At 46.2% G+C, this 25,496-nt stretch overlaps 2 protein-coding genes across 2 annotated transcripts; both read right to left on the bottom strand.

Moving 5' to 3' along the window:
* Window positions 1–765: 765 nt before the first annotated feature.
* Window positions 766–4,556, bottom strand: LOC135900026 (uterine plasmin/trypsin inhibitor-like). Its single transcript, XM_065429451.2, has 2 exons — window positions 4,258–4,556; window positions 766–1,318 (listed from the first exon to the last, which is right to left on the bottom strand). The coding sequence occupies exons 1-2, from the start codon at window positions 4,313–4,315 to the stop codon at window positions 810–812; spliced, it is 567 nt and encodes a 188-aa protein (XP_065285523.2). The 5' UTR covers window positions 4,316–4,556; the 3' UTR covers window positions 766–809.
* An 8,041-nt stretch (window positions 4,557–12,597) lies between these two features.
* LOC135899996 (uncharacterized) lies at window positions 12,598–23,448 on the bottom strand. The gene is made up of 5 exons (XM_065429426.2): window positions 23,268–23,448; window positions 22,680–22,815; window positions 16,423–16,568; window positions 15,188–15,311; window positions 12,598–12,892 (listed from the first exon to the last, which is right to left on the bottom strand). The coding sequence occupies exons 1-5, from the start codon at window positions 23,302–23,304 to the stop codon at window positions 12,646–12,648; spliced, it is 690 nt and encodes a 229-aa protein (XP_065285498.2). The 5' UTR covers window positions 23,305–23,448; the 3' UTR covers window positions 12,598–12,645.
* Window positions 23,449–25,496: the final 2,048 nt, after the last annotated feature.

Raw genomic sequence — 25,496 nt, 5'->3', positions numbered from 1 at the left:
TGTGGGTATCGCCAGAAAGCCGAATTTCAGCCGTGTTTTAGCTTGCAGCCGTTAAAACAACATAACACGTTGTTGGTCGCTTACATACAGACCTTGCAGCGCACTTGAAATGCAGGTTTCGTGTCCTGCTTCAGGAAACCTTTCTTTTTTCAGAGTCCGCGTCGCACAAGCCTTTGAGCCTGCATGTGCGTTATTGGCATTAGACGAGTATCTACAGTCGTTAGAAAACAGATCGCCATCGATGTCTATACGCATGGCATTGCGACGTGATTCTACTGCGAAGTATTCGCGTGCAATAAGTTCGTCAATATGTAGTGGAGATAACAACTTGTAAATAAGCAACTTGAATTGTTTCAGCAACGCTTAAGAAATTGCGTAGAAAGTGTGACCCGTTTCCTGCACTTATAAACCAGTTTCATTTTCACTTGTCTTTTTTTGCTTTTACGACTACGTGAAACGCCGACTTCTATATTTCTATGAAGTTTCTACGCTAGATGTCCCACCTCCACCATTGATTTGACTGAGGTTGCTGTTTAGGCTTGTAGCAAGCGTGGCGCATTGCGAAGGTTGGACAAGTTATTTTTCCCCAATCTTTTGTCCCAGTGCACAACACGCGACGTTTATTGCTCCGTTTCCCGCGCACGGCTTGGCAAGCCCGTCAAGCTGCTCGCAAAAGCTGCTTAAATCTCCCACACCTCCCCATTCTTATGCACACGAAGGTAAAATGAACCGACGCTGAAATTCAAAGCACAGACACCGAGCAAATTTAGTCGAGTGCGACTTTTTTTTTTCGTGTCACCTCGGCGAAGCTACAGCCGCGCAGCATCCCACACTTGGTCCCCGTCGAGCGGGCCGAGCAAATCCGAGGAAATAAAAGTTGCCGCCTCGTGCATCGAGGCGGGCCCCACTCGTCGGTTTTCTGCCTCCGGCGTGGACGGTGTCGGCGTCGTCCGCGATCTCGTCGCTTGTTCCTCGAGGCCCGCGGCACCATTTGCATGCGAGGCGGCGCTGGGCGAAGGAGCGTCGCCTCCTGATCGGTGGTTCGCTGGCTGTGCCGCCTTTTGCGCCTTGCCGGCAGCGGCAATCGCGCTGGCACACGTGGCCAGGCACTCCTCGAGTGAGCCGAATCGGTTGGCGTTGCCACCGCAGCCTCCGTAAAGGAATTCCTCGCACGTGCCCGCCGCGGCGTCGAAGTAGTAGAGCGTGAAGGCCGCGTAGCACAGGCCCCGCTCGGGCTCCAGCCGGCACGACTCCGGGTCCCTCGTGGCCAGCGCCGCATACCGCAGACGCCACTCCTGAGAGGCCGGTGCGGCTCCGGCTGCGCGTGGTTCGCGCATGCGTAGAGCGGCATTGACATTAGAAGGACGAAGGTGGGAGTATATGATAACGGAATTCCATCGAGTCGCGACAGGACATGATGAATGATAAAGACTAACACCGACCATAAAAAGCTTGAGTAATGTCAAGGTTTCGGGTTCCACACGGCAGTCTTGCACACTATGAAGGTAAAGAAGCGGCGAAACAGTCGTTTAAGCACGTCGTAGTAACGTGACCGATACATATCTTTCTTACGTTACACGACGTATTTAAGCTCGATCTCCAGCATAAAGTGTTCTTTAGCATGACCGAGACACTTATCTGCCATGTTGCCAGAAGTTAAAGATGAATCATCAAATGCAGCAATGCCATATATGGAGTACAAACCAACATGTCAAAGAAAATTAAAATTTAGCTACCTTAATTTAAACAGCAAACTGGTAAGCTTTTCTGGCTGAGACCGCGTGCGCTCTCCGAAGCAGAAGTGTAGGCACCATGCCGCCTTTGACATTCCCGAATCGTCTGCAGTGGAGGCACTGTCTGCGGCAGCTAACAGCGGAAATCATGTAATTGCTAGGCGTGAGAGATGTTGATGGCGAAGAAAACAAATTCGACGTGTCAATTTTCGGAGATCAATTCTGCAAAAGAAACTGACTAAATACTCAAAATCGCTCCAAATCTCTGACGTCATCATTCACGTGGGTCTTGTGCGGTATAAGTTGACAGAGGGGTCTTTGGTCTTTATTTATATTTCCTGGTAAGTCGTTTTCTCTTGAAGACAAATGCTGAAAGAGCTGACAAACGACAGTATTCCCTAGTTTAGTTTTTTTAATGTTCGTATTTTAAATACAAGTACATGGAGCGTATTTCTTAAGCATTCTTAGCTTCGGCAACACAGTGACCGCTCCATCACCCTAAACCAAAGTACATTCTACATAGTTAGTGATTATGGCACATAACCCTTGCTGCATATTTCAACTGCAGTTGCTGTATGGGCGTACTGCGGTGTAGAATAGACTTGCCGGCATTTTGTGGTGGCCAGACCTAAACTACGTTGGAAGTTCTCCCCAGCTAGTCACCAGTCTATTTTTTCTGTATAAACATGTTTGCCGACAAATACAAATACCAGCTGCTCTCATTGTTTTCTATTTTTCCGACAACCAAATTCTCAGTCGCCGTGATAACCTATATTCGCCATTATTGTCAACCTGTTTTGACTGCTGCAAAAGGGAAGCCTTTACGCGTGACATCTCCAGTGCACCTTGTCTTGCGTCAACCTAATTAATCACGTGCCTTACAGCTTCTTTTGCTCTGTTTCGCAGTTAGTGCGCGCAGCCGCGGAAGCCACGAAAGTAGTGTTCTCTTAGAAGCCTCCTTTTGCACGTTTTTCGGAGCAGCTGTTTTCGATCTTAGACGCCTTCTACGCAGCTGCTTTATACGTTACAACTACAGGTTGTGGACGTATGATTGCGGCAAATCGCGTATCATTTGTGGGAATTCTCTTTTTTTATTATTTATTTATTTATTTTATTCATAAAACAGGCATGCGTAACGAAAGGCAGATAAGTATAAAGCCCAATTGTGGAGTTCATAAATTAAACAGAATTATAACACAGTTGAAAACACAGTTGCCACACAATCATAAGAAACAACAAAAGTGAATATATAACACTAATGCAATGCATTGTACATGACAGAATAAAAAAAAATCTAATCAACATGCACTTCGTAAGGCTCAGTTAGGCAGTTCCAGTCAGTTAGCGTACGTGGAAAAAAATAAAAACTTCAACGTGTTCTGCGCGCTGACGTGCGTCCTGCAGGACCTTTAATAAAATTTATCCAATCCAATTAAACGTGTTGGTTTTATCAAAATACGGAGTTAGAGAATGGGCTAGATGATGTTTTTTATGCCTCGTGGATAGAGGAGGTAAATCAATTCTGGGATCAATGGCGTGCTTATCAATTAGAAGTGAATCAAGAAAGTTTAGGTGGTTTTCTGTGTGTCGTATTTCAAGTTTTTCGCTATTGTTGGCTGTCATGAGCTCACTTGGTCGTTCTAAAAGTTTGAATTTAGAATAAATAAGCCTTACAGACTTTCTTTGGATAACTATCACACACAGCGCGCACTAAAAAAACACGCACGAGTTTTCGTCCGTGTTTCTTAGCTCGGGCTGTGTGTAATAGTTATGAAGATGTACCGATTCGCCCAGCCAGCTACCGTACTCCAGTTCCTTTCTTTGGATAGCTTCTAGTTTACTGATATTAAAATTAGTAAAAGGAACGCATACGAAGCAAGAATATTCTAGTTTGTGTTTCATACGGGAAATAAGGAAGAAGTTTAATGCTCGAAGGTGAATTCTTAAGCGTCTGCGTAAAAAAAAAAAAAAAACACTTGCGAACGGCAGAAGAACCAATGCTGTCATTATGGATGTTCCCGGAAATATCACTAGTTATGTTATGCTTCCAATATGCGAGACATCATGTTCCATTCGCGAACGCCAGCGGTACGCTATGGCCACTGCCCGAAAAAACGTCACCCCGCTCGTTCGGTAGTAAATTGATTGAGATCTCTGACGCATACCATGTAACAGTCGCGTCATATTTTGCGGCATAAATGTATAAGACCTAATGTTACGTCGAACCATATATCGCATGCCTGTATCTTTTGTTCATATGGGACGTACTATTTTTGGTTGCGAGTGCGAGAAATGTGAGAAGTATCTCTAATGTTCGTAGTGTTGCCTTCGATTCGTATGAAATTTAGTCCTCTCTCCTCAATCCGTCGTAACCGCTATACTTTGCAGTGCGGTTTCTTTTCCTTTGTCCCCGTTATGTTGCTCTAATTCTACGGGCCACGATATAATAACTCACAAAGTTGCACGAGAGTAAAATTTCATACGAAATACCACACAGAAGGTGGTAATGACGCATTTTACTCACCTAATGCCGAGCAGGAAATCAGCAGACTGGAAATCCACCACACCCAGGGAGCCCTCATCTTGGAAATAGCGAGCGTCAACAGTCGGTTTTCGAGCACTGTACAGGGCCTTTCACGTGTGGCTGCACCCGCTTTGCATCGTTCGGCCAAGTCGCGAAATGGCGAGGCCCGTTCCCGCTTCTGAACGGGGACCCACTTGCTTCTTTTCGTTTATTCTTGCGTCGCTTTCAACCCAGATTAGAGACGGCATGGGAGGGGTCAGTGACCTTTTCTCGGCTTCTACTTCCACCTGGCTAGCTGTTCTCACGTTTTCTTCTTGTTCCATTATTTTCTTTCTTTTTACTTTTTCCTCACTTTTTTTTTTTCTTGGGCGATAGCGCACACCTGCTTCGCAATCGCCGGATGTATTTCGCCTCGTGCACACTGGCGTTGCGTGAACGGAGCGATTATTTTTCGCGGGGTTCCCAGCACCACCACCTTGTCTGGCAAGCCAGTGAGCGTTCTCCTTTTCTTTTTTTCTTGCGTTAGAGAAATAGACGTTTGCAAGCAAGCCGCATTAATTGCATTCATGTTGGCCAGGCATGCGACTGTTTACTCCGGCATTGCTTTTGGTCATTCTGCTACTACTCCTGCAATATCTCTACCTTAGACCTCTCAGTGTGCCTTCGTGCATCTGTCGCAGGGCCTAATACCATGATTAGGAGGGATGAATGTCCAGGTAATTACTGCCTGTGGTTGAACGGTCCTCATGATGCGTAAGGAGGGCAACTTTACGCATGTTTATTTATTTGCTGTTTTGGGAGAGAGTAAGAAGAAATGAGTATGGGCGCGTGTGCGTCCATGCGTGCGTGCGTCTGTGTGTTTATGTGTGTATGTGTGAGTGAGAGAGAGAGTGGAGGGCGCACGCATGGAGGGTGGTAGTAAGAGGACTGATCTATTGCTATGCAGTATCGTAGTTTCTCGTTTCCCTGCACTAGATCACTGCATTGCGGCTGTTGGCGCAGCTACCGTTTTTCTTGTGCTCCGTGTTGTCGCTGTTCTTGCAGCAATAGTACATCCCTCTTGTGAAGCTAGTACTATAAAGTACTATCGTGAGCAATATGAGCGGGAACACGCGAACGCGCGGCAAATAGCCCCCAAATCGAATTAGAGCGATGCGCAGATGGCACTGTCGAAAACAGAGGGGAAAGGGGGGACGCTCTTACGCTAACTGTTGGCACTCCCACCACGCCTGCGTTTGTCGAAAACGGCAGCTTACGACATTTCACTGGTGGCCGATAGCCAATGAGACGGTTACGTGCACAGTAACTTACAGCGAGCCTTTTTTTTTCAGACATCCTTTTTTTCATATTTTTTTTTGAGAGCGCAGCTCTTAGGCTCCCGTTCCTGCGTGTAGCGTAAGTTATTCGCAGCTATACCCCCGTACGACCTAATGTATATCTTACGGAGCGCATCGCGTCATGCGTTCCAGATAGACGGACAGACTTCCCAGAGAAGTAGCTCTCGTATGTTTACGCTTCAAAACAGTGCTGCTATTGACCACGCTTCGGTGCACAAAGTTATCAGTAACCGCAATATCAAACAGCTTTGTCAATGTGCGCTGGCGATGCGAAGTTCCGCCCTTTGTGTAAAGAGACGCTCGGTGAGAGTGCCAACATTAATTAGAACAGCGACTTCCTTTCCATTCTATTTCCGACGGCTGACACCCGGCATCGCCCATAGCAGGGTTCGAGGCTATCTCGCACGCGCTCCTCTGTTCCCGCTCACATTGGCCACAATAGGACGTGCACCTAATCTCATCAGCGCTGGCAAGTTTCACACATTGTCACCGTCGGTGGCTGATGGATAACTGGCATACCGCCCTCACAATGGACAACCAACGTAATGATTTGTCTTTATTCTTTTATTTTGTCCCTTTGTGCTTTCTCAGGATCTTTTGGTACTGAAAAGACTAATGAGCACGAAATGAAAGCGAAAATCAATGTAGGAACAAACATAAAGGACAAGCGCTCATTTCCAAGTTCCAACAACGTTTTCCAACAAAATAGATAGAGATTGTTTCTACCTCGGCCGTCATGTTGATTTCGCGCTCAATAATCTTTTCAGCAAAGTTCCAACCAACTAGCCCAGCAGTGAACAACACCTTCGCAGACTAAAACGCTTGTGGAAACACGCCGAATCAATAAAGAAATGCAGTAAGAACCTTGCGCGAGCAGCCACACAAATATTTTTGCAACACGTGATACAAACAGAACAAGACTTGACAAAAGCAATATACAATTTTATCATAACATGGGAACTGGCTACTAAAGCTTAGCGATGCGAGAGCCACGGATAGCGTGGCTTCTCATAAAGAAACAGAAAAGTCTCGTTCGCTAAAGTCAACGTTGCGATCACAACCTTTTTTTTGTGACCTTTTTTTTTCACTTTCTCTAAATTGCTGCGGGTTTTTAGTAATCAAGCAAAGCAGACAGTAACGTGGTTGGACTGCCACAACAGTCAAAAAGAAGGCTGAGAAATATCCGGGAAGCTTTATCTGTTGCCACGTCCAGTAATAAAAGATCTGTAAGGTGATATACGTGGGTCAAATTTAAGCGTTGGCCAGAATAATCTGCTGAGCTTTCAGTCGTGTCTGTGGAAGCTTCACTTGCCTCAGACAATAGTACAGTTGCAGCCACCTTTCCTGAATAAATGCGATGGCCATTCGCCATCACATTGTCGCCGCAGAGCAGCTACAATTGCCGAATGTTCGTTTTCAATTTGGAGAGCGTGTGTAAGCAGTGCGGGTTTACGCAGTCATTTCTGCACGACTGTGACAGAAGCGCACTGCAGTAGATTGGTGCGTCATGGCTTGGAGTTTGCGCGTGAGATGCGATGCCGGCATTTTCATGAACCTGAGGAAAATGGCTGAGAAGTTTTCTTTTATGGAGTGCTGTTGAGATACAGGGAGCTGCGTTAACCTTCATGTAAACGTCGCCACCATATTGCACTCTCTCCCCTTTATTTCTTGTGCATTGGGTGCGCGCTAAGACATTCAAAGCTTTAACATGTGGTCTAAGCCTTCACGTGGCAAAGAAAGCCTTCATCCCCCCGTGTTGTATTTTAGGATTCGCAGTATGTTTTTTTTAAATGTAATTGAAGTCGACTTCCTCCCTTCTTTCTCGGGCTGTCAGCGAACGTACTCATACTTACAACGCACCAAGAAGTCACTTTAGTTCTTTGTCGCATTTGTTCGCGCATTGAAATTCATTGTAGTTAAACTGGAAGCTTCTAAAAAAGCTCTATACCGAAGATCAGATAGCAGAGTACGTCATTGGTTCTAAACAACGTGCCTACTCTGTTGTGTCCTTGTTCACTTTACGGTCGTCTTTGCTTACGTCAAATATTTGTTATATTCGGTTTTGGAATGCACACAGAGGAATAGCGATAAATAAAGCCTCCATCATGCCCACGTGAAAGGGCGTCGAAGGCGAACATCTCTAGAAAACATTAACGGTACGACAGCTAATCCTCATTATAAGCGTGTAGTTTCACTCATGTTCATTACTAGTGTTAATTTTCATTCCAATTAAATTCCCTTAATGTTAATGCTGAACGTATCTCGAGACAAGATACAAGAGATTATGATAACCGAGTTCTATCTGACTACGAGGGGGGATTTTTATATCCTAACTTTGGCTCGGAAGTTCCGCATGTCGATGCTTTTCTATAATTAGGCCAATTTGAAGCGTTTTACAAACAAAATTTGTTTCAAGCCAATTGGTGCCACGTCGGATCTTAGGTTCTTGAGTGCGTTATCAAATAAAATATTTAACCACTTAATATTAACAAAATAAGGAACCTGCCACGGCAGTTCACGGGCTATGCCATTACGTTGGTAAGCGCGAGGTCGCTGGTGAAATTCCGTCCACAGCAGCCGTATTTTGATGGGTCAAAATGCGAGAACGCTCGTGTATTTAGATTTAGGTTTAAGTTAAAGAACACTGGATTGTCACAATTAACCAGGAGTCCCGCCTCCTACAGCATCCCTCGTACACAGATCGGGGTTTGGGCACGTAAAACGCGACAACGTTTTTATAATGTTAAATATTTTAATAAAGCTCGACCAATGAAGCTTTCGACTGAACTTATTGCTTCCATCAATTCAATGCATAAAGGTTCCCTGCAACAAGCTTTCAAAAATAGTGCATTGACAAAGCGCCAATGCGTTCTCGTTAGGTTGATAGCAGAAGGGAGACTCCCTGCTTTCAAACAGGCCGCTTGCTCCAACACCTTAACGGCTTTCGTGCCAGTGCGTGCCATGTTTGCGCAACCCGAAGGTTTCTGTGGAAGGAGACCATTATTCACTGGATCCTGCTTGCACACGAGCGTAGCTCAACAGCCATAAACGCAGCTGTTCTTGCTATTTTATGCCGGCTTTTTCATGCCTGAAAGACCGTTTATCAACTCCTGCGCATATTCCCCAAGCCTCTCAAAGCGAAATTAAAGATATTTAGCCTTTCTTCATACGGTGGAACGGAGTCTTTACCTTTTCCTGCGGTTGCGTTGGTCGTGGTCAAACCTTGATTTCATTATATCTTCGTCCAGCCTTCTTGATTATGCACTCGGCTTCATGGTCAAGGTACTTTCCTTTGTTATTCGGAGCCTGCTATACGTATTTGGGGCAGCCTTGGTTCTTATATTTTCTAAGATCTTCTGAGACAACTTACATTCTAGGTAGACTAAGTGCAAAGTAGCCTACGAACCGCGTATGTGTGCGTGTGTACTCTAATGTCTGCCTGTCTAATGTGGCTAACCACTCATGTGCTTATGATATCGACACTTTTTTTTTCTTCCATTACTTTTATATTACGTCTTCGGTTGCGTAAGAGTACCTCGAGAAAGGAAGATTAAGTGATTCTTTGGTAGAATGCTTGTACCCTTGTCTCTAATTTTTCGCTTTCTTTCCCTGCTATTCCGGGAGCTTCTACTCCCTCCTTGCGGCAAGGGATAAGGAGAACTCCGAGTACTTTACTGGTGCGCAGCCGTCAGGCCGGATAACCTCCAGGAAACGTAGAAGCACATCAAGTGATACAGGCAGTGAGGCCACTGAGATATGCTTGGATAGCTAAGACTCCTCGGACGACGACTTCAAACTCTTGATGAGTAGAAGAGCAAAGACTGCTGCAGGCTTAATCGTCAGCAAGTGTCTCTATCACGAAAAGTGCACCGCAGCGCTGGCCGCACACTGTGCTCTTCATGCCCGTGGATCCGGTGACCAATTTGCTTCTCCTAAACAGACATATCCTCTATTCGTTGCTCAAGAAAATCGCACCAAATGAGAATGAAAACGCAAGAATGAACTCGCAGAAAAATGTCCTTGCAATTGACGTGTTACACCGTTGTGCCCTGCAAAGCATATGTAATATAACTGAGATCGACAATGTATGTGTACGGTCAGTGATCCCTACAGGTGGTGATTGTACTGGGGGCGTCATTTATGACGTAGACGTCCCCGTCCCGAATGAAAACTTGCCAATAATAATCAAGCCAACGACGAAGGGCATTTTCATTACGAAGAGTTGCAGACTTAGAAACAGACGCTATGTGACGGTTTTGTTTGAAGGAGGCGGCTTTCTTTCCCACGTCAAAGTAGGACATGTCCGCCATCCAGTACGATCCTTTGACCCGAAGCACCTGCAGTGCTTCAAATGCTGCAGGAACGGCCACGTAAAGGGTGTTGGTGGGAACAATGTCGTGTACCCGCGGTGCTCTGAGTCCCATTAAGAAGACGCCTGCCGCACAGATATTCTAAATTGCCCTAACAGCAGTGGCGCTCCCAAGGCTTCATCAAAGGCTTGCCCGTGGGTGCGGAAGGAATTCGCGATCCTCAAGCGAACGGTATGAAACAATTCAACGCATCTAAATGGTGCTGCCACTCTTCGGTGACGTCGGCATCGACACCGAAGACGTTCACAAAAAACGGCATCAGCAGGCCATCTTCCGTCAAAAGGGGGTTGCCGCATCAACGCACAGCACCACCAAGACGAATACAAGACAAACAAAGTGGAAAGATTCGCCTGTTTTGAAGAATGGCTTGAGCTACCGAGGGCACGACGCGTGGCTCAGTTGCCCCAAACTCCACCAACCGCAATGGCTGCGGAACCTGCTAAAGCGACAGTGGCTCATAATCTCCAGGCCATCAACATTTTGCGGTCTCTCATGAATGCTATTTCAGTGTCATTTGCCTCCGAACAAGAGCTGTGCTTGTTAAATGGTGAAAGTCCCAGCTTTCTGCGTGGAGCTTTCTACAATACCGGCCCGGGCTTCATCTTTTTTTAACACTCCTTCACCAGCAAGGTTAAATGGTTTTCGAATATTGAACCGCGGGGAAGTGACCACCTCCCCACTTATCATAGGATTGAAGTGCTGACGGATTCGCAAGTTTCCCGGCGTCACCCAATGTATCGCCTGGCCGATGTCCAAGTCAATAGTGGAAGATGGCTGTCGTGATGGCTTGTCCTCTAGCCTAGAGGACGCTATAAATAGTGTCCTATAGAGACTGCCACGCATTCGCTTTCGTGGACGTCTACACACACCGAATACAATATTGAGCTGCAGAAGCTTCATGCAATTCGTCGCCGTGCCTAGCGAAGATACAGGTGTACAAAATCCATACGTGACTTAAAGGTTGGCCACACCAACTCAGAGGAAAATTCAGCGTCGCATGGACAGACTGTCATCCCAAAGATGGATGGCGTTCTACGAGTCTTTGGGTCCAAGAAGACATTTGTCTCATATATGGAAAATTGTTCGTGGTCTCTGTGGGAGCCTAAGCAGTGCCAACTTTTTCAAGTCTTGGGCCCTTCACCAACAATGCAGAGAGACTGGCGTCGCTGAAGATTGCTGCAAGTGGATTGCTGGCGAAACTAGGGCCGCTGGAACATCGACACTTGACCACTAACCGATTTCACGCGACTCCCACATGGACACTCCTATCACTATAACTCGAAGTTGCACTTGCCTTGTGCAAGTGTTCATCATCGCAGGACGAGTTTGCGCCGAGACTAATTCCGCCGCCCATCTGCCCCGTTCCCTTGCCGTATAGGTTTCACGGTATTACTTTCTATAGCGTTAGTGACTAGCAGCACCCGACACATCCTACAGACGCCACAACTAAAAGTTTTAATACCTTTATAGGTGTATAAAGCGCGCCTCTTTGCCCCACGGCTAATACCCTCGCCTTAAAGGGTGAAAGTGACTCCTTGATGGAGACAAATGAAGGTTTGTTTTTTGGCGACATTTCGTGGCAAGTAGAAATGATGTTAGCAGCGACAGACGATATGAAATGTGCAATAAATAAATTTTCACAACTGTCACTGTCAAATTCTCGTGTAAAATATTTCCGTGTGCACTGGTAGGCCAGGCCTGACACACAGTTTTCAACTATGTCACTACTCATCGTGCTTGTAAATTGAGGTTGTTCTCGTGCAAAATAATGTCTGTAGCCGTAAAGATAACGGACAAGTCCAAGACCCTTGGGCTGTAAAAATGTTGAGAGAGCTGCACGATCCACTTGCGCACGTTAACATGACCGTGTTATATTCTTGGCTCCTGCAAAAATGTGCCGCGCTTTTACGACCGAAAATCTTCTTTTCGACGCAAAAACCCGTGGGCTCGTGCTTGCAAAGCAGTTTTTACGTCTAAGCAGTTCATAAGTGCAAACAGCCGCCCATCGTTATGTCGCATTCACTGCTTAATCTCATGAATAAGCATAAAGCCCCAAAAGCAGCGCTCAAGCTACGAGAAATGCTGTAGTAGAGGTCTCTGGATTATTTCTGACCAGCTGAAGTCCTTAAGCGTGCATCTAAGTAGTCAGTAAGCGTAATTGAATTTCGCGCCATTCACATATGGACGCCGCGGCGTGGAACGGCACATGTAACCCCCAGCTTAGCAACAGAATGCCTTGGCCGCTAAGCCACCATGGCGGCTTGGTGTTTCCTCTACCAAAGGTGGCCGTCCACCGACAAACAGTTTTGGCGACTTAAATTTCTCAATTTCGCCCCTGTTTTGTAGCTCTTGGCACTTGGCAGTTCTAACAGTAGCCTAAATGGCATGCTTCGTCGAATCGACGAATGATTCACCGCTACTGCAGATGCTCCGCTCCGCGCTTCACGCAGTTATCGGAAAAATAATAACGGGAACAAAAGCCGCGTGTGGTGACACATGTGCATTTGGCAGGGAAATTTGGGAAACTTTTCCAGAGAATGCAGGCTTCCCATTCTTAATACCTTTGGTTCTTTTGAAAAGTATATTCGCGTGTGCATTCTTTGGCACAAAGTGAATAACAAATAGCTTTCAACGCCGGTGCATCACAGAAGTTGGACCAGTTTATTACTCGCCGAACTTGATCACGACTCTTCTAGGATAATCTTGAGCTGCCGCGAAAGCACGGTGCCCTTAGGCACCGTCACTTTGTCGGCTGCGATGTACGGCGCATTGCGGCACTGCTCCGAGCCGGGTATGCTGTTTCCACAGCTGGCCAGGATAGGTGCCTGCGCCATGCCGTTGATCAGGTCCATCACCTGGTCGGCTGCGGTCTCGCCGCATGACTTAGTGATAGAAGCACGGGCGCACAGAGAATAAAACTGCATGTTGCTGTCGGGATAAAAAAAGACAAGACGAGGCGAAGTTGTAGTTGAAGAACTGCGCAGTATGCAGAAAAAAACCGAGAAAACATGAAAACTGCCTTTCCGTTTGCTGAACACAGCATCACAGTCATGATACTTTCTATCACACCAGAGGTGCCGGCGTGACGCAGATTTAGAAAGTCTTTGTACTCGGGCTCTTCCATTCGTCAAACATGCATTCGTCGACCTAAAACAAAATCGGCCACTAACTTTCGAATTGAACATCGCAATGGACCTTTTTCAGGCAATCCCGCAGTGTCCCGTGGGCGCGCGGTGCACTATAGAGAAAGAGTGTACAGTCAACCACAAAATTTTACGGAACGCGAGATCTGAGGAAAGCTAAACATGTGCACAGCCTCACAACAGAGCCTAGTACTCGCATTTAGAGCCTCTACTAGTAGATTAAAAAAAAAACAGTGTGATTTTCGGTTTTACTAACTAGTACTGTCGCAGGCTGCTCAGAAATTGAATGTTTTCTGAAATACCATGGTCTGTAAACTTTTGCGGTTGACTGTACGTCAAGAAAGCAGGCTCGCTCGAGCACCCTAGCGAGCCGCTCCTCACGACATAAGTACACACGCCCATAAGCACCTATATTTATTTCATTTTGTTACCTCTATCTCTTTATTTAATGTCTCTACGCAAGCAATTGGAAAGAAGTAACGCTTGCTAGGCTGTAATCACCGAGCTGCAGCCCTTTCGCGGATAGCTAAGCTCCGCCGCAAACATATCGCCACCATCGTTTAAAACTCATTTTACCGAATGCCACGTTGCCGGACAGCACGTAAACAAAAAGACTGTGGCTTCCTAAAGGAAAAGGTGTTTATGCATCTTCTCCTGCCGCTTCGATGTTGCTTCGAGGTTGCTGCTTCGATGGGACAGTCTATTCGAAAGCGAATCTATTCAGCTACACTGCTTCAAAAAAGCTAGTACATTTTTCTTAAATTTTTAGGCATGTGCTATGAGCAGCATGGTTCAAACGTTGAACCACTAATCGCAGCTAAGCGATATGCTTCATCACAGCACCTGCACAACGTCGCATAGCACATAAAAAAAATTCTCTCTCGGACGTTGCCGAGGCATTCATGACATATTGCACTTTACATTACCGCACAACAAACATGGAACGAAATGAACTGTATATATTAAGCTTTGTGAAATTGTGCAAGATACTGTGAGGCAACCTTCTCTTCCTCCACCTCGCTATAAAAAGCCAAATAATGTTCTCTCCTAAAACGGGAATAATAAACAAGGCGGACCATAAATCAAGTCTACATGAAAGTCGTATCTGCACCTATTAGTATGGTACTGGGTTTAGTATTCAATCTGTACAATGTTTATAATGCATAATTTTCCATTTTGTCAATCACCCAGAATTATATTCAGAGTGGAAGGGTGTGCGCACTAAATAGGTAAATATTGTTCCCAGCTAAGCTGTAACAAAAAAAAAAGACAGTGACATGCGGGAACACTGTATATAGACGGTTGGCATCGCAAACAGGCGAGTGGCCGTCGCAGCTAAACAATAAACAAGTCCTTTTTATATGAGTTTGGCACTAACGGGCGCCACCTTGTCAAATTTGTTTCAGTTATGGCTGCTGAGAGGGGCTCCCACGACGCACCAGTAAAGGAAGTGCAACGCCCGTCTCTGCGGCATACACACATTTCCTATAAGCGCTTGCGTGGCCTTTGGTAGCGCTCACGTGCCAGAAAAAGGCCTATGGGGTCGGGCGAAGCAAAGCCAATGCGACTGGAAGACGCTGGCGAAGACCTTTGCCGTACAGGGAACTTGGCCTCGCAATGACGATCTTAGTAGACACCACTAGCCGTTTTAAATCCACCGCAGTCTTCATGCCACTTCTTTCACACGTCATCCATTTGATTATTCTGGACCAACATGTCGGGTTAACAGCCTAGCGAATGTCATCCCCGAATTGCCATTAAACCCAACAATGCTCTTTAAAGTAGCCAGTTATTCTTTGATGCCTCACGAACGACGCAAAAGTGAGAATTTCTCTCACTTCACTGCTGTTCTGCGACCTCATATTACGTTTTTCTTCCTTTACTTTAACTCCAATACATCCTCAACGTATGATGTGTCCTGCTCAAGCCTACTCCTCTTCTTAATCTTAGTGTGAATACCACCACTAACCATTAGTTCCCTAATTGTTGCGGCTCTCTTTCCACCTCTTAGAGTTTGAAGTGAACATGCACACTATAGTAATAAAGGCATCATAAAAAGGATACAAAAAAATCGACCCACCAGCAGGCCATTTGCATTTTGGCTGTCACGTTGGAGCCAACAATTGAGTCAAGCTGGTTGATGTACAAGTACATACAATGCGAGGCAGGGTTCTGGCGAATACATTGCGCCGTCCGGAGATACACTGGAAACATAGAAAGGTTATTCAAGCCAGTAGAGTCCATGGCGCAAAACAAATTTGAGAATTTTGAGTGCATATTCATCTCTATACAATATTAAGTAAATGCAGAAAACATACTGCACCTTGGTATGAACGTAGTTTATTAACTAAGCTTGTTTTTTTTTTAATCTGCATTTATTAAATCTGTTGGTACGCTGTTGTCCCCATTTCTATAAAATTGAAGAAGTAAAAATAATCTTCGTAGATGACATGAAAACAGCTTAACGTACATAGCATACCTTCCATAGTTTAACATAGTGGTCACCAATGTGCAAGGTACATAAATCGTGCACGCTACAGCTTGAAACAGATCAAAAGGGAAGCCTCTGCCGGGATTGAGGAAAGCAAATACTAAGAAGAACGGTTGCATGACTAGCAGAAGATGTTATGTCGCTGGGCCTGTAACTACGTCGGCTACACTTGCAAGCACAGAGTAAATGACACGCGTTCCCCCTTGACATCATTTCAAACCAAACGGCGTCGCCCTTTATTTACAAATTACGCTGTATACACTTGTGTACAGAAAACACTAAACGATTTTTCTCACTGGTATCAGTTTCTACAAATATTTGCATGTAAATCGATAGACAGTTTAATTTTTTAAGCGGCGTCGCCCTTTATTTACGCATTACGGTGTATACACTGTGTACATAAAACAGTAAACAATTTTTCTCACTGGTATCAGTTTCTACAAATATTTGCATGTAAAGCGATGGACAGTTTAATTTCTTCGGTGTGCTAATTTGATTGAATTGAATGTTGTTCCTATAAGATGTGCTGATCAATCGGCCACTTGGGCAACTTATTCTACTGACACTGGACAGTACCTCTATTGTACCACCTACAACAAACAAACTAGCTCGTTAAATAAGTAAACAAATTAAACATACGAATTGCGGTTTCCACGCACATATGTTTTATTGACTTAGTCTTGCCAATGATTCAGCATTTTCCACCCACAACACAAGAAGAGCTGTGATGGCACAGGCAAGGCAGAATACAAAAGCAGCACATAGGATGGTTCTCTTGATTTGTTCATCAAGCACGATCATCAGGCGATGCAGGAATGACGTACCAGCGTTCTTTTGCAGATGGTGGTTCTTGCAGAGGTCTTCGTAAGCGACCTTAAGACCTTCCATGGTGGCTTCTAGGAATGACCTCGCCCTGTCCGGACAACCCTCCGATTCCCTCATGATGCAGCCTCTCGCCTCAACGACTCTCCTGGAAGACCATGCGCGCCACGTCGGAATACTTGAGCATCACGTCGACAATGAATCTGCATGCTTACTTCCCAAAAGTGACTGAACTACAATTTACAGGCTTTATTCTAAATATGAAGGCAATGGATACATTTTTACATTTATATTTTGCAGTGCCAGGAACCTTTCTTGCCTGATGAAACAATAACGGGAGTTTTAGAGGACTGGTGTTCTTAAGTACCATCTGAAAAGACAATTGTGTAAATTGAGCCTTGCCTGCATGGCGATATTTCCTGCGGCAAGCGGCAATTTAGAAGCCTCGGTTTTCTGTCCGCTTTTTTTTTTCAAATGTGTGCGATGATTTCGTGATACTCCCTTCTCCTTTGTCAGCTTGCATGGAAACTATCTGTCCATTCGGAATATCCTTGCCCTTTTATACAGCCTAGTTTTATGTACCCCATGCGCATGATTACTTTCTTGACGAATTTATTGCTCATAGACTTCTAGAAATATACAGATGGAGTAGAACATACAGGAAGAAGTGACTTAGTGAAAACAGTGCAATGGCATCTCATGCTATACCATGCATAACAGAAAGATAACACAGAAGCAATTGCAAAGCGTATGAAAAGTACCTCTGTCGCACTGTGGTATTTTAACGTAACATAACAGGATAGACATACAGACAAACAAGGAACTTTCTTGATGGTCTGAGACGCCCCGATGCCCCCTTTTCAGGGAGGTGATGAAGCCGCGGGCCTCTCTCACGTTGGGACGGGAGGCCGAGCCTCACCGCCGCATCGTGGGCTCTCTGGACAGCCCATACCTGATTTCAAAGCTCGGAGACATGACAGGATTAGAACAATAAAATATATCACTTCCTCACGAGTCCATATTTGTACTGTTTGCTCGTACGCTCACCAATTTTAGCCTAAATGTATCCGTCGGCTTCAGTGATTTGAATGAGTTTCCATTTTGCTATTCATGTTCAGCAGTATTCAAAAGTTCCCAAGGATTAGCCTTATGACGACTCGCGCTGTTACAGCGAAGCGCATATCAAACCCTCAGCACAACATCGTTTTTCAAGGTGATCAAGATCTTCCCCATCAGATTCCACAGCTTTGCATTACCTCGCGCGAGTACCATATATAGGGGCCCCACCCAACCGGTCAATCGCACGCCTAGTGCTAAGAAATGTTGAAAGGCGTTGTGCGTTACATGCGCTGGTTCTTTTCAGGCAATGAAACAACCTCGCGGGATACAAATTGGCCCATTATATGCGCCAGTAGTGTTCTCAGATTAAGAGAAACTTATCACGGCACAAGAAATTTTGAATATGTGAGCAAATGTAACAGATTTACACGTGCTACAGGCAGATGTCGTGATTTGGCAAATCTGCACCCTTGAATATGATATTTCACAATGCCTTCGGTCATTTTGCAAGGTAACTATCAAGATATCATGCCACTTAATCACCCCGGATATGATGCCAGATGAACGTGGAACTGCATGGAAGGTTCATCTTAAAACTTATTGTGCGCAAACAAGCAGGGACGAAGAATAGAAGCAACACAAGGACATAGAAGACACATGGAAGGGATTTGAACATATTCTTACAACCAACTTCCGATAAATGTTACGCAGATTTGATATGGCCGTTGGTATGATATGGTCGATGCGACGGAAGCCACTCCTGAAGTACGTTTCAAACAACATGAAATTACAAGAAAATGAAAACGAAGTTGCTTTTATAACACACGTGACGAGATGCTTAATTTATTTACGTACACGGAAGTCCTATTTCTGGCGTCAAATAGTGCCCTGTAAAAAAATACATATTTCTAGAGCCCATTGGGCGCCCATTTTTGCAACGAGCGTCGGTGTAACCGAATGAACGAACACAGCGAAAGATGAAAGCGAACGCGGATTGCAGCGGAGGATGAAAGACGCGAGGAGGAAAGCGGAGGAAGAGGGTGCAGCGAAACCACGATGTGGAAAGCCGAGGAGGAGGGTATGGCGAAAGGGTGAAAAGAAAAGCGTAGTGCGGCGCCGATAGCTATGAGATGGCGCCAGAGTAACGCGCTTTGTCTGGAAGGTGTGTCGGTGGCGGTTGCTGTGGATCGCGCCCACACGTCACCCATGCGCTGGCTCTCGCGATCTTCAGATTAGCAATGCACTCGTGCCACACTTCGCTCCGTTTTCAACGTGCCGCACGAGGCAGACTGTCCGCGCCAGCCAATGCATAACGAAATAAAAAAATTACCGACGATTACGCTACTTCCTAATGCGAAACTTGAGCGCAGCAAATAAGCTGTTTCACCTTTTCGATAGATTGAGGCAAAGAAATCGAGCAACACATGTATGCGCTATCACAGAATGCGCTATCACAGGCGGCGATGAGCTTCTGCTTCAGCCTCGCTTACTGCTGGTTGCTCTCGACAGCGGCGATGAGCCTCCGCTTCGGCGGCGCGAACGGCAGGGTCTTCTCAGCGGCGGCGCTTAGCCTCTGCTTCGGCGACGCGTACTCCTGGATCATCTCGACGGCGGCGACGGTAAGCTTCTGCTTCGGCGGCAGGCACCTCTGGATTCTGACGGCGACGGCGCTGGGCCTCTGCTCTGGCAGCTCGTTTAGCAGCAGCAGCAGCAGCAGCAGCAGACGGAGGACTTCCATCGGTCGTCTCGCTCATGGCTCAGAAAGAACTGGCAGATAATTTCGCAGTGGCGAACGGCAGCGGCAATTTCGGCTCGGGCGGTGCACATATACAGATCCGCCGCCACTGATCTGGCTCTCGGATTGCCACCGCACAGGGCGAACGGCAGCGGCAATTTCGGCTCGGGCGGTGCACATATACAGATCCGCCGCCACCGATCTGGCTCTCTGATTGCCACCGCACAGGGGTTGCATTGAAGGAGGAGCGAAGAAAGGAATTAAGTTCGAGCCGGCGCTTTGACAACCGGAGACTCGCAGGAAGAGGGGGGAGGGGGGCGGCGTGTACACCCAGCGGCAAACGATGGGGGCAGAAGCGCGCGCAGCAAGCGGACAACACGATAAAGGGAGGAGGGAAGAGATAGCAGCGACTGACTGATGCCGCTGACGCCGATAGTGAGTCAACCCCAGCTGCGGAGTTGGTTTCAGGGACAACGCCGCCGATGCCGACACAAACAATATGATACCCTCGCTTCCGCAGCGCTAAGAACCAGGTCTAGCCGTGGGAAGGTGGTCACGTATTCGTCGACGTGCCGGGGCCTACGTGAAAAATAACCGGCGCGTCGGCAACTGAAGAGCACCCTATCCGCCACACAAGAACAGGAGAGGGGGGACCCTTTCCTCCTCTTTCTGCATGGCGGCGACGGTGTTCTATGCAGTCACGTTATCTTGACTCTCTAGCGGCGTCAGCGGCATCCAGCGGTATCAGTCGGTCGCTGCTAGCGCTGGGGGGATGAAAGGGGGGCGGAGCTGGTTACGAGGCCGACGACAACGCCGACGACGACGCGAAACCCAGGAACGGACGCCAAAGAGCTGCGCTCTAAAACACGTATAGAGCTACGCTCAAATTTCCCATTAAGGAGTATCGTAATCGTCGGTGACTTTTAAATGCGAAGCATTTCTCGAACGTCTATCTATCTATCTATCTATCTATCTATCTATCTATCTATCTATCTATCTATCTATCTATCTATCTATCTATCTATCTATGCGCCTACGTTTTGGGGCCTCTCATAGTCGTTTTGTTAACTTGATATGTACCAACATGGACATAGTATTACAAGAGTGTATGACGAACATAAATGATAGGTCATGACATGAACGTCATGACATGCTTGTCATGTAGGTCGCAAAACAGCCGCCTAACGGGTGGCCTTTATAGCTCGTCCGAGACACAGTAGGCGCAGGACGGTGAGACCCTATCAGCTGTCCTTGGTAGAGCGGTCCTTTAAGTTGTGGCGCAGCCGCGGGTTTACCAGATACGGCTGTGGTAGCGCATGGTAGATAACTGTAGGTGCAAAGCAAGAAGCTTAGCAGGCCTGTAACTGCAGCACTGCTGCTGCCGCTGCGAAGAGCGCAGGAGCTTGTCGACGGGTGGCCTTTATAGCTCGTCCGAGACCGAGTAGGCGCAGGATGGTGTGACCCAATCAGCTGTCCTTGGTAGAAGCGGTACCGTACGTAGTGGCGCAGCCATGGGTTTACCAAACACGGCTATGGTAGCGCATGGTAGATAACTGTAGGTGCAAAGCAAGAAGCTTAACAACATTGTAATTGCTGCACTGCTGCTGCAGCTGCCAATCCTAGCTACCCTTATAGGTGTCTAGGCTGCTGGCCTTGTTTTCTACGGAATTACTCAGTGATAAAGCAAATGATACCTAAATATCCCACATTGCAACAAATATGCATCATGAAGTGTGCAAGTGATTTAATCAGCCAGATCTTTTAGTCTTTTTGTGCCTACTTTTCTTACCTTTAAGTCATAATCGTATGTATGCTTCAAGTGCACAGCCAACTACGTCCTTGAGATGATCGCCGTGTGTTGATGATAGTGATTTTCATACTATGGCGCATACCCACATAGGGGGATAAGCAAGGAAGCGGGCGGTACACTTAAAATAAAAAATAAGTAACGAAGTAGTACAAGTCAATGCAAGAGTTGTCACATCACGTTTCGTAGTCCGGGTTCGCGAGAGCACATGCGCGCACGCCAGTTCCGTTGTGCCAAAGACGCAGGAATGAAATGGCTAAATTTATAGCATTTGATTAACCGCTTCACCAAAGCTTCCCTTCACATAGATTCGGAAATGTGCGTTCGATATGCATGACTTTCATTTTCTTGCTTGTGATAACTAGGCAAATAAGTAAGCACTCAAGTGCCTAAGAAACAAATACTTCTTTTTTGCGAGAGTTAAACTCCTTGTTTGTATAAATCGACAAAACATCCCACCATATGGCAGCAACGCATTTTGGAAGCCGCTGCAGTTCGCCTTAATTTGCTTGCCGTCCATTGTCAAGCTTTTCTAAACCATGCTTCGGCTCGGCACTTAAGCCACTGGCATAGCCCTCATTTAAATGCTCCGATATGACGCCTGCCTTGCCGAAGAGCGCCAACATTGAAGTTTTGCACTGTGTTTCTCTTCACGCCACGGAATTTGTTGTTCTGTATCCTCCTGCTACGCCTCCCTGTCTTATACGCAATGTGACTTACTGTGTGACAACTCCCATTCATGGCCATCTCTTCTACGAACTGCAGTTGCACTGTCTAAATTCTCATCTTCCTACTCCCATCTCGAGCGTTCCCAACTTAATTTTCTTTTCTAATCAGTGTTGCTCAATACCTGGTGATTTTCATTTGGCATCATCAAGTGGTTCCTAAAGCGAACAGATTTATTTGACTCTCGCCCGTTTCCGCGGTTGTCGGTGGCGTTTGGTCTTTCGCCGCCGATGCAACGAGCACGTGGCCTCAGGCAAAGGAGTTAAAGGGCGCACTCGTCACGGAATGCCAGCTGTTGCAGCTATTTGAGACGCATGTTTGGTCGCACGAAAGCTTTAAGGCCAGTGCAGCGCTGGACCGGTCAGGAAGGACAACCCTCCTCTTCTCCAACCACCCTCCCTTGTTGCATCTGCCGAAGAGGCCTATGGCAGGGGGAGAGGAGGACGGTTGTCTTCGTTCACTCCGGTGCTCGAGCCGCTGGAAACAGCCCCCATTTACGAATTTTATACAGTATGTATAGCCGCCTACGCAATCTATGCAGATGGGCTGGTTAATGGCTCTTTGCGAAATTACGTAATGGAACAACAGACGCCACCTAATTATCGTCACTGCAAAAAAAATATACTTGTCCAACTGCATCACTACTTTAATTAGGTTTAATTAGGTGAATAGCTTTCTAGATGCGCTCGGCTACTCGCTTGCTTTGGCAATCATCGTCGATGCTTTCTGCACAGCCTTTTGTCGGCTTCCGTCAGCCGCTGGTCGCACGAGTGAGGGTTCGTTCAATTCATCGTTTGTATAGTTTTTGTCTTAAGTTGTCAACGACCATCGCTTCAACCTTTGGGAGTAGCTGCTAGATTCACTGGATTGCAAATCACTACATAAATACGTTAGGATGCAAAAAATATGGCACGAAGCCCACCGATACTAACGTGCAAAAGTGCGACAGCTGTTCTGTGCTCAACGGAAGGAAGGCCGGGTCCCCTTTGGAGCTGTCGTACACTCCCTTCACGCATCGGTCCACGCTCTCCGGTTGGCACGCATCGGCAACCCCAAACGCCGACAGCGCTGGTGATGGACAACGTCATGGAAAACAAAGTATAGAGCTGTTATTTATAAATTGTGTTTGCGAAAGAAATGCCGCGTTAAAGAGTACAAAAACAAGGTCTGGTTTCCGCCAAGAAGCGACTGCGAAAATAACTCTTATAGTATCTTGCAATCTCCGCGCCTCCTCACGTAAGGCTATCGCCTCCCTTTTCTGTGGATGCGCACGTGAGAAAAAGTAATTCTCCTAGTTCTGCGTCCGAATTGCGCTACCAGCCAAAGCAACATTGAACTGCTGCTTTTTTTTTTTTGTTGAAAGAGTTACTTGTCAAGACAACTGTGTCCTTAATGGTCCATGTATCCCGGCTACTATACCACACCTATTTTATGTTTCATCACTTTGTCTGAACACCCTCCTGCCCCAGTTGATAAATAGGACACTGAATTGTTGAGTCTAAACTTTCGCGGAAACTCACCTGCTGCAGCAAGGAAAATGGGGACGAAGTTGCTCATGCTCTGGGGCAGATTGGAATACTGTTCTACTTTCGCTACAGGCTCCTTGTCCTTTACATGCGGGAAGTAAGACGTCTTCTGAGTCGTCGAAAGCCGCAGATCTGATCCCCACGAGTCCCAAGCAGGACTATGTTCACACGAGCTGCCGTTGAGGTGGCGCCGTCGCGTTGGAAACCGATACTCGAGAGAGTGCGATACAATTACCGGAATTGGCGATGTACTGGTACATCCCCGCTCTTGCTGACAGTGATGGCAGTAGAGTACGACGAGTGATTGTCTCGTGTAGAAGCTTTCGTACCGGAGTGCATTCATTGCATTCTAAGATATGCATGTCACAAGCGCGCTGCTAACGAATACTTCAGCCATAATCCCCGGTATCCTCTATTCCCAGTTGCAGAAATAAAGTGAAATATGCGTGAAAAAGTGAAATAAGTGAAAAAACACAAAGCTTGTTACATTTTGGCGTAGTCTAGCAAGAAAATGTGATAATCGTAGACATTATCATGTGGGCAAAGAGCCCTTAACAGCTACCTCTATGTTAGACTTTCAAGTGTCCTTCAAGTAAGTTTGTGCACGTGGACTGCACAAAATGGATATTTTTCAAAGTTATTTTTCTTCTTGCAGAACACTTCAAAAATTTTAGGTGTCCTTTCATCTTTGTGTCGGAAGGTGTCTCTTTCCCGGCCTAATACACGCATTATTTATGTTCGTTCAGTAACCTCCCGCTTAATTGCGCACCTGGATCTGTGTTTTTCGTAGTTTCGTGCTGTCACCGCCTTTGCTCTGTTGTGAAAAGGAATTCAAGTTATACGCAGTGCATCAGTAGACTGATCCGCGTGTCAATCCTATAATGTAACTTTCCTTTTATATTATAACACTTTCATTCTTTAATACAGCGCTCATGTATCCCACTATATGTCTTTTTTTTTGGGGGGGGGGGGGGGTGGAGGAGCTTTTATTAAATTTCAATTAATTCGCATCGTTATTTTAGAGCGACGGCTGCGAAAAACTTCCGACCCGTCTCTATTATGTCCTCGCATGCACAGGAGACATCTGGTTCAGCTGGCACGGAAGCGCAAGTATTGATTACTTCTTCGTTGACAACGAGTATGGCCGACGCCATTGGTGCACGTTTTGCCCTCCAGGCAGTCTGTCAGCGGCAGCACGGCTAATGATCTCGGAGGCGCTGAATAAATGACTGCCGACGGGGAAAGGTTCCGATGATCCATTGAATTCTTCCCGAGGGCGCAGCCACACGAGGATCGAAAATGCAACAAAGCGTGATGGCTTGACACGTTTGCGACTAAATCGGGAGAAAACAGAGGGTAGTCGCAACAATGCAGAGTTCATATTTTTCAGAAGCATTTGTAACCTTAACTATACGGACTTGATGTTCAAAAGAATAGTGTGTTAGCCTTTGCAATATGTAAGTATTCATTTATTTGTGATTCGCGCGCGGTGAACTTAAACGAGTTTGTTTTCATCAAAATACAGGCACTCTCACGAAACTTTTGAAAGGCGCAAATCTGCCTGCACTATGGCAATACGGGAATCACTGGATGGCGCATTTACAAAACGTGGGAATAAATTCTCGGTTCCGAGAGGAACCATTTATTTTTTTTCACAGACCAGAATTGCTACAAAATTAGTTATTTTTTTTATTGTACAAAATTTTTATTAAAAGGCTATAATAGGCGTAGCGAACGTTGCGTTATTTTTTTTCAGGATGGTTCCTAGCCGACACTCGCGCACTCTTTCGCTAATAACGGGAGTTTTGAAAAAATAATTAACAAAAATTTAGTTTATTTTGCAGTGGCTTTGGGGGAAGTTTCTTGAATGGCGAATTCGGAAGCAGTCAATTTTCAAAGCATCCCTGTTTCCGAGGAATCTTGAAAATCACACCTAATTCGAAGTAGTTATCATTCATTTTAAGGGCTGAATCTATGCGCTATCGAAACAGAGCGCCGGGAATGCAGAAACGGCGCCTCCGCTATCATACTATCCTATCGAACGTAAACGGCCCGTGACTGAAGCACGACGTAAATCTGAGTGGAACCGCCAGCGGAGGCCGATACTAATACGTCACGTTTTGCCTGGCAATCATTTGCCCCCACCTGCCATATCAGTATTTGCCGCGACATGCCATCATTCAAACTTCGCCACACCTTTCGTAATGAGTCGTTTCCGTGTGA

The sequence above is a fragment of the Dermacentor albipictus genome, chromosome 4 (genome assembly GCF_038994185.2).
Source record: "Dermacentor albipictus isolate Rhodes 1998 colony chromosome 4, USDA_Dalb.pri_finalv2, whole genome shotgun sequence".
NCBI classification, from domain to species: domain Eukaryota; kingdom Metazoa; phylum Arthropoda; class Arachnida; order Ixodida; family Ixodidae; genus Dermacentor; species Dermacentor albipictus.
Note: the sequence above shows the minus strand (reverse complement) of the source record. Positions and strands in the feature narration are given on the sequence as shown.

Bases quoted from the DNA above. Each gene is read 5' to 3' on its own strand.
- LOC135900026 (XM_065429451.2), bottom strand. From the start codon at position 4,315: ATGAGGGCTCCCTGGGTGTGGTGGATTTCCAGTCTGCTGATTTCCTGC. The intron at 1,319-4,257 runs GTGAGTAAAATG...AACCACGCGCAG, and splicing joins GATTTCCTGCTCGGCATTAG to CCGGAGCCGCACCGGCCTCT.
- LOC135899996 (XM_065429426.2), bottom strand. From the start codon at position 23,304: ATGAGCAACTTCGTCCCCATTTTCCTTGCTGCAGCAG. The intron at 16,569-22,679 runs GTTAGTATCGGT...ATGGTCTTCCAG, and splicing joins CAGCTGTCGCACTTTTGCAC to GAGAGTCGTTGAGGCGAGAG. The intron at 12,893-15,187 runs GTGGGTCGATTT...TTATCCCGACAG, and splicing joins AAAATGCAAATGGCCTGCTG to CAACATGCAGTTTTATTCTC.